Genomic DNA, 13,006 nt, shown 5'->3' with positions numbered 1-13,006 from the left:
GAGTCACATATATATCAAAAATGCAAAGTCAAAATTTTTCTGAGAATTTAAAAATCATTGCAAAACCATGATTTCTTGTTGTAATGCATTTTAAGTACCTCAGTTCCTACAGACATATATTTGGCAATAAACTGTTACATGATATTTAAACATGTTATTTAATAGAAGATGACATAATTATAGAGAGAACAAGATCTTCATTTTGAAAAATTTAGAAATTGGGCACAAAGTGATTTGTTATATTCAGATAAAGAGAAATTCCAAGATTCATAGCCAACATGAATGCACTCATTCTTTCTGAAATGTCACTCTTCCTTTGGCATTTATTACATTGTTCATTTCATGAACTTTCTTCCAGAAAAATGAAACAATCAAGATGATTGTACAATTTCATAGCATCTAGCTGGGCTAATACCTCAAAACAGAGTACCCATATACAAGCAGTACTTTTTAATTGGGAGGGCCAGTCAGCACTCCCCAAGTAAGCTTCACATTCCTATCGAGAGCCTTGCATGGAAATGCACTGTGATCTCACAAGCTTACAAGTGTAACATAAAATGTTTGCCGCCATACCTTGCCCAACTGGTCCTTTTTGCCAAAGCCAGTAGCAGCTGCAATGTTCCCTGCTCCCTCCACTGTCTTCTGTGCAACTGCTGTCACCCCTGTCACCACTGCCTCTCCAACATTTGTCACTTGCTCTTTGGTCTTCTCAGCCACTGGAATAAATCAAGAACAACAACAGATTAAGAGATGATGGAATGATAGCATCTTAAATTAACTTTACTTCTACTAGCTGTCATGTTCTAAAGGCCTGTATTTACACATACCCCAGATAACCAAGGAGGCAGAAGAAATAAAAGCTATAGAGATTTCTAAATGAGCATGAATCTTTGCTAAGATATTTTGTTTTAATCACTAAAAGGTAGTTTAAGTTTAATGATCACAAATTTAGAGCCATAAAAGCAATCTGAATTTGGTTTACATGTTACTAAGGCAAGTTTGCAGAAAGCTATGCTAACAGGTGAAATTACAATTGTATCAGACTCAGCATGAAATTTCTTTATTTCAATTTTAATGCCAATTCCTTTATCTCCCTCAAGAGGTTAGTTTTCACCATACCTTCTGAGTCACAGCACATATCCATACTCATACATGTTGTTATCAGAAATAAACAGAAGAGTAAGGGACAGTTATGAGAAACCTTTGATCCTTCCATAAAAATTCAGATACTTGAAACAGATGAATTTTTAATAATATGATTGCTTTTCAATAATGTTAATGGGCACAAAAGAACCAGACAGAAGTATGAAAATGAAGAGGTTTGTGGAACACACTTAAAATTTCTTTTCATGGAACAAAATAAAATATGATTCTTCAATAAATTCTTAAAAATAAGTTAAAAAATTAGAAAACATTATCAGTGGTTTAGGATTGGATTCAAGAGCAGAGGTTTAAACATAAAAAATCCTCCAGTGTACAGATGATGTGTTGCAGAATTGTGCAACTGGTATCTGTGTATCAGGTTACTCATGTCACCCCAATAAAAACAATAAAAAAGAAAAAAAATTCCCCAGGACACTATCTGATATAATTGCTAATTTAATCTTTCCATGTTATCTCCATGCAATTACCAAATAAAGTGCAAATAAAAAGTTTGTTTTGCTTAAACAAAGAGTTGTATAAGAGTGACAAAAAGCAAAAGAATCTGCTCTTTTAATAATTCCAAAGTCAATATAGAAATAAAACAACCCCTCTTCTTCTAAGCCTTCTAACATTTATGCTGATAAAACCTAGGTCTTGCCTCTCTCATGTCTATTTATGCAATGTTTGCTTTCCCCCATTTTTTTTCCCCACCAACTCATTTTTTGTCTGCTTTTTCCCCATGTTTCAGGAATTTGGGGTTTGGAGTGATAGTTTTTTTGTCAGGCTATTTTCTTTTTTTATTATTTTTATTTATTTTTTTTTGTATTTTTTCTGAAGCTGGAAACGGGGAGAGTCAGTCAGACAGACTCCCGCATGCGCCCGACCGGGATCCACCCGGCACGCCCACCAGGGGCGATGCTCTGCCCACCAGGGGGCGATGCTCTGCCCCTCCGGGGCATCGCTCTGCCACTACCAGAGCCACTCTAGCGCCTGGGGCAGAGGCCAAGGAGCCATCCCCAGCGCCCGGGCCATCTTTGCTCCAATGGAGCCTTGGCTGCGGAAGGGGAAGAGAGAGACAGAGAGGAAGGGGGGGGGGTGGAGAAGCAAATGGGCGCTTCTCCTATGTGCCCTGGCCGGGAATCGAACCCAGGTCCCCCACACGCCAGGCCGACGCTCCACCGCTGAGCCAACCAGCTAGGGCCCTATTTTCTAATCAAATAGACACACACTTTCTTGTCATGCTCTCGGCTTGTATACATCCTCTCCAAATAAGTCCCAGTCTGAGGAACCCAACAGTTATACCATGTCAGCTGTTAAGTGTTATATGCTAGTTATATATGATTATTGTACAGACTTCATGTCACCATTTGGGAGAAGCCAATGATTAAACAGTGGGGACAAAGCTATTGGGTTTCGAATAGACCATGCAGGTCATGGAAGTTAAGGTGTTCTATAAAGATAAAAAGGCTTCCTCGTGGTTCTAGGCAAAGCCCGAGAGAGACGAAGTGACCCTACAGTCTAAAACCAGGAAGATCGCACAGCAAGTGCTTAATACTTGCCTTTACCACTTCTGGAACATGGCTGATGATTCCTAAGGAGTCATGACTATTCACAATGAGGAGAACAATTTAAATGCCAGTGAAAAGTGGTCCTGGGAATTTTATGATTTTAAACATTTCTAGAATGTTTATCCACTAAAAATAGTAAAATTTGTGCTTCAGATTGTCATCTGTTTCCTCAAGAACATGAGTAGAAAATTTAGCTTGACAATGAACACTTTCTCCTTATAATATCACAAAAAAACAAAAGTAAATTTTGATCATTTTATGGACCCATAATTTCTTTTTGCCAGCCGTGAAAATTTGTTTCTACAATACATAGATAATTACTTATCTATGTATAAATTTTAATCTATTTTAATGCATATAAATTGCACCATAAAATTCACTTTGTACTTTATTATACTTTCATTAGGTTTTATCATTGTAAGAATAAGTAAATTAATTACATTACTAACTGACAAGAGTATGCATGTAACAATAATAGATACATTTTAAGATTTCTGTAGGACTTGATTTATCTAGTGGATTTATCCATTAACCTTGACTCTATTTATCCCTTTATTCATATTTCAAGCACATGATGAAAAACTAAAGAAAAAGAAATTGCACTCAAATTGGTACATTTTGTATCTAATAATGTTTTTATTAAGGGAAAAGACCTTATAATCAGGATCAAAAAGGATACTTTCCTCCCAACCAATTGACAATATAATATTTGAAGTCACTTATGTTTTCCTCCAAATGTGTTAGTTCTTCTCATTTTGTTTCCTACAGCTCCATCTGGCCAGAAGTCTTCACCCCTCTCAGATAGCCCTCTGGGGACTCAGCAAATTCAAGCTGGTGTTAAAACCCACCTCAAATCTCAAACTTCATAAGAAACTTTTCCGTCACCAAGTATCCTTGTTTCTACTCCTGTAATCCTATGAAAATTTAAATACATCTCTACTACTGAACTCTTAACAATGCGCCACAATTGTTCATTTCCCAGTATGTCTAGCAACCTCCATCAGTGTATTTTGAGTTCATTAAAATCTGAGATCCTGTTTTTTTTTTTCCTTTTTTGACTTCAGAGTAGATACCAATAAAATATTTTGAGTACATTAACAAGAATTTTCTGTAATTATTACATTAATGTCAATAATTAGATTTATGTTTGACTTTAACTTAATAGAATTCCAGGAGGGAAAAAGAGCACCAACTTTTAGGACAGATATAATAAGCCTAAACTTGGACATTGAGCAAAATTATAAAATTAAGATCTAGTTTTGAATTGGTATACAAATGGAAATTTTGAGTAAAATAAAGAAATGTATATTATACAGCAATTTAGCAAGACACTTTAAATTAGAACATGTTAAAAATAAGTGTAACCTGAGTAGGCAGTAGTACAGTGTGAATAGAGCATCAACCTGGGATGCTGAGGCCCCAGGTTCAAAACCCTGTGGTTGCCAGCTTGAGCGCAGGCTCACCAGCTTGAGCATTGGATCACAGACGTGACCCCATGGTCACTGACTTGAGTCCAAGGTCACTGGCTTGTCAAGGGGTCACTGGCTCAGCTGGAGCCCCCCGGTTAAGGCACATATGAGAAAGCAACCGATGAACAACTGAAAGTGCTGCAACCACAAGTTAAGGCTTTTTATCTCTCTGTCTTCCTGCCTGTCAGTCCCTGTCTCTCTCTTTCTCTCTATCAAAAAAAAAAAAAGTGTATTCATTATCATGTAAATTTCTGTTTATAAGAATCAAAGCCTTCAGAAAATCTCCAATAGGAAGTTCTTTTTAAAAATTTATTGATTTTAGAGAGAAAGGAAGGAGACAGACAGACAGATATATCTATTATCCTGTATGTGCCCTTACCAATGATCGAACCCACAACCTTTGTGTTTTGGAAATCAACGGAGCTATTCAGACAGGGCAAGAAATTCTTTACAACATACATCCATGAGGAAAAAAAATGAGTAAGATTATATCATAATTTATATATTGCAGTTAAAGCAGCTTCAAAGGCGTCATTCAAAAAATCCAGATTAATTAAATGCTCATATTTTCCTATACGGGGGTACATTAAGCTGACAACGGAAATAATATTCTGAGATCAAAAAGACAAGGTTTAAGGTAGAATTTTCTGGTATTTATCATGATATTATCTAACTAGGAGAATTGCGGGGGAGGGGGGTTGTAGGCAGAAAACTCCTGGCCTACTTAAGTAATAGTCACATTCTATCCTCTTTATAAATTAAACATAGCCGGTCAATTCAGAGTCATCATTCTTAACAGTTAAATATATTGTTTCATTAACTTATAATATTTATCTATTTAAAACTTTTTAATTAGGATTCAACAGAGCGGCTGTTTTCATGGAGTGCTCCTCTCCAGGCACGGTGGTTGTTACAATTCTATTCTGAATGATCAGTGCTGGAGCTATACAGCTTCCTGGGCATTTACTACACCATCCCTGGGTATAAGTCCACGGAGCTTACCTGTTGTCACACCATGGACCACTCCTTCCTTGGTTTTGGAGCCTATAAAAACAAATTCAAAACATAAGTCTCAAACTGGACTTACTGCTAATAGCTCATTTTAATCACAACTAATCAAAACAAAAAATTCAATCTGTAGAAGCTCATATACAAGGATATCCTTAGGGCCAAAAATCCTAAACCAAGGAAATCCAGCTATCATTACAAGGAGAAGGAAGTAAAGCTAACGGGAGATTCTCGCCAATTACATCTTTTGTACACATGTTGACTTTTTACCCTCTTGTGTCCCACTACTGGTTCTTAAACTGGAAAGGGTAGCAAAATTAACTGGATAGAAGTGAGGTAAAAATGGTGGGTATTGAATGAGAGCCTCAAATATTCAGTAAATTTGCATTTTTAATAACCCTCATGATCTAATGCAAGTAATTCAGAGATCAAATCTAAGAAACACTGGTCTGATGCAGTTTTTAGTTTCAAATCTACTTAAAATTAGAAGTACGTATCTATGCTTTCAATAATATGATCATCAGTGAGATGACCTAAATAAATCTACAGGATCATATTGAAAATGTTTATCAAGTATGATATATTTATAAAACTATGTAAATATAGCATTAAGTAAAATTTTCATGCATATTTAAATTTATATTTTACAAAAGAGTCAAGAGAAGCGACCACATTTAATAAATTATTTAAATATATTTAATAACTTTCAATTTGTATATATTCAATAGTTAAGACAAGACCGCCAATAAAAATAAAACACAAAGGAGCATTTGAGATCTTGCTCCCCAGCATATGTCATCAATTTTGGCTCTAATAAACTCTTATAAACATTCTCAAAAACATCAACTATAGTTTAGTATAAGAACATAAGCTCTGGATTCAGATTTTCTGGATTTAAATCTTCACTTCACCACATACTAATCAAATATACATCATCTGATCAACATGAAGATCAAAGGAATTAATATAAATGTCTTAAAATAGTGTTTAGAACATAGTGAATACTTGTAAATAAAACGATATTCTTTGCATATAACATTTGTAAAGGGATTTGCAGTTTAAGACAAATAAAATAATCAACAAATAATAAATTCATGTAAATGAAATTATGTAGATATTAAATATGTGCAATACAGGATAGCATTACGTGTGTGTGTGTGTGTATTTTTCAGGCAATGCTCACTCTGAAGAGTACCATGGAATCATAAAATGAGTGTATCAGCTAAGTTAAAGTTATGGAACATGATCTCAATAATGAATGATGAAAATTACAATTAATGAGTGGTAAAAATTGCCATTGTTCCATGACCTTAATCATTTTTTGTCAAAACATTAAAAACTCTCCTAGCCATTTATAAATGTACAAGGGAATGAAAAGTTAGTAAAACCAATATATGCTTATCAAACAAATATTTACAAATAATTTCTTTGTAAAAAACTTGAGTCATTTAACAGTCCTCTTAATCTCATTGTATAACTTCCTAGGTGGAGCAAACATCTTTTCTAAGCCTTATAAAATTTGTAAATTTCTATCAGTTTTTAAAATGTTTTCCTTTGCACTTTTAATGTCATGATACCTCTCTGTTCTTATATATATATATTTTTAATAAAGTTTTTTTTTTTTTACATTTATTGATTTTACAGAGAGAGGAGAAAGAGGGGTGGGGGAGCAAGGAGCATCAACTCAGTTATCTCTCTTTAGCTATTCACTAACCACTTGTCATATGTGCCTTGACCAGGCAAATCCATGGCCTCTAACCAGTGACATCAGCATTCTAGGCCGACTGCTTATCCACAGCACTACTGCAGGCCAGGCTCTGGCTGATCTTTAAAGTGAGGTGTTTTTGTGGCGCCCCTCCCTCTGGGGCATCTTCACATTACTCATTACAACCAGTTTTATGTGTATGTTGATACTGTCACCTTCACTATGTTTCTTTGGCTGCACATCTAGAATCTCTTGAACTGTAGCTATTTCAATATTCCCACATTCTGCTATTTCATCCATAAATAAATTTATGTTTGAGCCCTGGCCGATTGGCTCAGCGGTAGAGCGTCGGCCTGGCGTGTGGGGGACCCGGGTTCGATTTCCAGCCAGAGCACATAGGAGAAGCGCCCATTTGCTTCTCCATCCCCCCTTCCTGTCTCTCTCTTCCCCTCCTGCAGCCAAGGCTCCACTGGAGCAAAGATGGCCCGGGCGCTGGGGATGGCTCCTTGACCTCTGCCCCAGGCGCTAGAGTGGCTCTGGTCGCAGCAGAGCAATGCCCGGAGGGGCAGAGCATCGCCCCTGGTGGGCGTGCCGGGTGGATCCCGGTCGGGCGCTTGCGGGAGTCTGTCTAACTGTCTCTCCCCGTTTCCAGCTTCAGAAAAATACAAAAAAATAAAATAAAATAATAAATAAATAAATTTATGTTTGAATCAAATCTTACTTCCAGCATTTTTTACTTTATTTCTTTGCTGCACTTTGATTATTTGGGGTCAATTTGCAAAAATTACGCATTTTTATAAAATGTCACATGGATTTTTCACTGGGAGCAGCAATGCAACCAGGGGCTTTGCTGTCTATATGAAGAACAGATGGCAGTGACCAATCATCAACAAACTTTGAGAGAAGCAATGTGATTGGGTCATGTATCATAATGGGTTTCTTTCATTTACATAGTGATCTGTGGCTGAGGAGCCAAGAGTAGTCTGTACTTTATGCAATCATTCACACTTTAGGTGCTGTGGTAACAGAAATGTGAACTATGTTGTTAGAAGCTGCTGTTATTTAGTTAACTGTGGTGACTCAGTTCGTGCATCCTGGAAATATGTTAAAAACAGCCTGTATTTGAGAGAATATTTTTTATCACTACCCACCTGTTACCCCTTACAATCCATATTTTTTTTTTAATGACTAAATGATTAGAAGAAAGAAATGTTTAACAGCTGGTCTGTAGTCTTCTCGCTCTTCCTTAGTAGTACCTGAGAATTTGGCCTTTGACTAGATCATGGAATGTTTATTGAATCAAAGATCAATGAGTCTTGATAAGATTGCTTTTTACCATTAAATTACCTGTTGTTTGCTGCCAATTACTTTTTTTTTTAAGTTTATTTATTTTAGTGAGGAGAGAGAAGGGGGGGGAGTATCATCTCCCATATGTGCCTTGACCAGGCAATTGCAGGATTTTGAACTGGTGACCTCAGCATTCCAGGTCATACTTTATCCACTGTGCCATCACAGGTCAGGCCTGCTGTCAACTATTTATTAGTTTCTAATTAATGACTAAACTTTAATTGATGAGTAACTATAATTAAAAAATATTGCTGCATGATCAAGAGGTGGTGTGGACAGGGATGCTGAGGACCCAGGTTCATTACCAGCTTGAGCTCTGGCTCATCCAGGCTCACCAACTTGAGCACAGGTTTGCTGGCTTAAGCATGGGATCATAGGTATGGCCCTATGGTCACTGGATTGAGTCCAAAGGTCTCTGGCTTGAGCAAGGGGTCACTGGTTCAGCTGGAGCCCCCCAGTCAAGGCACATATGAGAAAGCAATCAATGAACAACTAAAAGTGCCACAATTATAAGCTGATGCTTCTCATTTATCTCCCATCCTGTCTGTCTGACCCCACCTCTGTCTCTCTTTCTAAGAAAAAAACACATACACACACTCACCCTGCAAAATAGGAGTCAAGTAGCTATGTAATTAGAGAGATATAAAAACTAAAGGGACAGCTTGATCAGATAGTGGCACAATGTATTGAGCATCAGACAGGAATGCTGAGGAGCCAGGTTCGAAAAACCCCTCAGTGCCATGGGGTTGAGTGTGGGCTCATCTGGCTTGAGCACAGGCTCACCAACTAGAGCATAGGATCACCGGCTTGAGCGTGGGATCATAGACAATACCCTATAGTTGCTGGCTTGAGTCCAAGATCGCTGGCTTGAGCAAGAGATCAGTGACTCGGCTAGAACCCCCAATCAAGACATGTATTAGAAAGCAATCAGTGAACAGCTCAAGTGCCACAACTATGAGTTGATGTTTCTCATCTCTCTCTTCCTGTCTGTCCCTCTCTCTAAATAATAAATAAATAAATAAATAAAATTTAAAAAGCTAAAGGGACACTAAAACTAATAGTTTCCCTAAAATACAGTGGCCTACATGATTCCCATTGTCTTCTTCATGACTTCACAAAACTGCAGAGTAAAAATGGTTGGAACTATTGCCTGGTAGTTACAAGTCAACTATGCTGTTGTCCATGTTACATTGACTTTCTCAACTCAGTGCAGGTGAAGCATATTGTGAGAGCTTGGCATCAATCCATATTCACAGCACTACTGCTTAGTAAGCAAGCGGCATTAGATGACTTTTTAAAGATTATTTTCTTCCTTTACTGTTACAATACTTGTCATTATATAAAGAGGACCATCTGATATTAAATTTGACTCTCAATTTATAATTTCTCAGCCATTTGATTGAGCATATCTTTGTCTATTAAAGTACATTAATTGAAAACTTCTGTATATCACTAAAGGAGAAAAAAAATTATAAAAATGACACTGATTTTTATGGTAGTTCTTCAATTAGTCAAAAGATAGTTTCCAAAGGTATAAAACTATAAGAAAAATTACCTTTCTCATGAGATTTATAAAAACAATGGGCCAAACTTATTCAGCCACAGTGAAATTAGAAAATTTCCTTTAGTTACTTCCAATTTTTAAGGTAGTTATTGATAATAGGTTTTGTAATTAAGGATGAAAATATAAAATATGTTGACTAAGTAATTATTCTGTTGAAAAATGTATATGAGGCCCTGGCTGGTTGGCTCAGCAGTAGAGCGTCGGCCTGGCGTGTGGGGGACCTGGGTTCAATTCCCGGCCAGGGCACATAGGAGAAGCGCCCATTTGCTTCTCCACCCCCCCCTTCCTCTCTGTCTCTCTCTTCCTCTCCCACAGCCAAGGCTCCATTGGAGCAAAGATGGCCCGGGCGCTGGGGATGGCTCCTTGGCCTCTGCCCCAGGCACTAGAGTGGCTCTGGTCGAGGCAGAGCAACGCCCGGAGGGGCAGAGCATCGCCCCCTGGTGGGCAGAGCGTCGCCCCTGGTGGGCGTGCTGGGTGGATCCCGGTCGGGCGCATGCGGGAGTCTGTCTGACTGTCTCTCCCCGTTTCCAGCTTCAGAAAAATACAAAAAAAAGAAAAATTTATATGATAATAACCATGGCTCTTATATATAAAAGTAAGATTTACAAAAATTTTCAACAAAATATTAGTGAATTAATAATGCCTAAAAAGAAATACCATGATATAGTGGAATTAATCCTAGATATACAAGGCTGGTTTAACATTTGAAAATCAAAGTAACCTATCACATCTATAAGTGTAAAAGACAAATCACATGATATCAATAGATGCAAAAAAAGTATGTGACAAAAATTCAAAATTCATGATGAATATGAAAACATTTATGATAAAAACTCCGAGTAAACTAAAAATAGATGGAAACTTCCTCAGCTTGATAAATATATTTTTAAAAGCTGACATTTAACACTGTATTTCATGATGAGAAACTAGCTTTCCTACTAAAACCAGGAACAAGGCAAGGTTATCCCTTTCTCACCAATCCTTTTTACCATCATACTGAAAGTCCAAGCTAATGCAATAAGACAAGAAAATAAAATTTAAAATCTACAGATTGTATTAAAAAATTTAATAAATAAATGGTAGTTTTCTGGGTATAAAAAAACCTCCTAGAATAATTGATTATTTAAAAAAGAAAGTCAATTACTTTCCTATATACTAGCAATGAACAAGAAAATTTTGAAATTAAAAACACAATTCAATTTATATTAAACCAAAAAGAGTGAAATTTTTGGGTCTAAATTGGAAAAACTCTATATAAGCTCTGATGAACAAAATCAAAGAAGTAAATAAATATATAGAGCTATTCTGTGGCCATCAACAGGAAGACTCAACATTGTCAAGATGTCATGTCTTCCCAACTTGATCTATAGTTCAGTTCAGTCTCAATCAAAATCCCAACAAGTTATTTTGTGGATATTGACAGATTCTAAAGTTTATATGAAGAAGCAAAAGGCCCAGAAGAGCCAATACAACATTGAAGTAGAAGAACAAACTTAGAGGATTGACACTATCTGACTTAAAGACTTATACTGCCCTGGCCGGTTGGCTCAGTGGTAGAGAGTCGGCCTGGCATGCAGGAGTCCCAGGTTTGATTCCCGGCCAGGGCACACAGAAGAAGCACCCATCTGCTGCTCCACCACTCCCCCTCTCCTTCCTTTCTGTCTCTCTCTTCCCCTCCCACAGCCAAGGCTCCATTGTAGCAAAGTTGACCCGGGCGCTGAGGATGGCTCTATGGCCTCTGCCTCAGGCACTAGAATGGCTCTGGTTGCAACAGAGCAACGCCCCAGATGGGCAGAGCAACACCCCCTGGTGGGTATGCCAGGTGTATCATGGTCGGGCACATGTGGGAGTCTGTCTGACTGCCTCCGTTTTCAACTGCAGAAAAATACCAAAAAAAAAAAAAAAAGACTTATACTTTAAAGCTAGCGTGTGGTATTGGGCAGAAGAATAAACAAATAGGTCAACAGAATAGAGAACCACAAAACTATAGTCAACTTATTTTTGACAAAGGAGCAAAGGCAATACAATGGAGCAAAGATTTTTTATCAAAAAGATTTTTTTCAATAAATGGTGCTGGAACAAGTGGAAATCGATGTGCAAAAAAAAACCCAGAACAAAATGAAAAGGAATCTAGACACAGACTTTATACCTTTCACACAAAAAAGGAAAGAAACCAACAACTCAAAAGGTATAGCCTAAGTATAAGATGCAAAACTAAAAAAGCCCTAGAATATCACATAGGATAAAACCTCCATGACCTTGGGTATGGCAATGACTTTTTAGATACAACTCCAAAGTCACAACCGATGAAAGAATCTATTAACTGGACTTCATTAAATTTTTTACCCCAGAAGGACAATGTCAAAAGAATGAGAAAACAAGCTACAGGCTATATAAAAATATTTGAGAAAGATACATCTGAAAAGGAGATGCTATCCAAAATATGCAAAAAACTCAACAATAAAAACCAAAAAACCCAATTTAAAAAAATGAGAAAAACACCTGAACAGACACTTCATTAAAGAATATAACAGATGGCAAGTAAGTATCTAAAAAGATTCTCTATATCATATTTTATTAGTAAAATGCAAATAAAAGAGCAATGAGCTACCAGTACACACTTACTAGACTGGCCAGAATCAACACTAACTGTTGGTGAGAATGTGAAGCAACAGGAATTCTACACTGCTAGTGGGAACACAAAATGAAACAGTCCCTTTGAAGATGAGTTTGTAGGCTCATTACAAAACTAAGTATATTCTAACTATATGATCCAGCAGTGATGCTCCTTGGTATTTAGCAAAAGGGACTAAAAATTTATGTCCACACAAAAACCTGCACATGGATGTTTATAGCAGCTTTATCTATAATTGCCAAAACTTGGAAGCCACCAAGATGTCCTTCAGTAGGAGAACTGTTCAACTGTGGTACATGCAGATAACAATATTATTCAGTGCTAGAAAGAAATGAACTGATAAGCCATGCAAAAACATGGAGGAAACTTAAATGCATATTACTAAGTGAAACAAGCCATTTTAAACGGGCTATATACTATATGATTTCATATATACTGCATTTTAGAAAAGGCAAAACTGTGGAGACAATAAAAAGATTATTGGTTGCCAGGGGCTCAGGGGAGGGGATAAATAGAGCACAGAGGAGTTTTAGGGCATTGAAACTACTCTGTATGATATTATAAAAA

General features: G+C 37.1%; 1 protein-coding gene across 4 annotated transcripts in view; it reads right to left on the bottom strand.

Moving 5' to 3' along the window:
• Positions 1–13,006, bottom strand: part of SNCA (synuclein alpha) — a 136,706-nt gene that overhangs the window by 118,562 nt on the left and 5,138 nt on the right. For all 4 annotated transcript variants that reach the window (XM_066279705.1, XM_066279708.1, XM_066279706.1 and 1 more), the window contains exons 3-4: positions 5,183–5,224; positions 574–716 (exon numbers count right to left, since the gene is read on the bottom strand). In XM_066279705.1, coding sequence (XP_066135802.1) covers positions 574–716; positions 5,183–5,224 — 185 coding nt within the window. The remainder of the gene's footprint in view (positions 1–573; positions 717–5,182; positions 5,225–13,006) is intronic.

This window comes from Saccopteryx bilineata, chromosome 5 (assembly GCF_036850765.1).
Source record: "Saccopteryx bilineata isolate mSacBil1 chromosome 5, mSacBil1_pri_phased_curated, whole genome shotgun sequence".
Taxonomy (NCBI): Eukaryota; Metazoa; Chordata; class Mammalia; order Chiroptera; family Emballonuridae; genus Saccopteryx; species Saccopteryx bilineata.
Note: the sequence above shows the minus strand (reverse complement) of the source record. Positions and strands in the feature narration are given on the sequence as shown.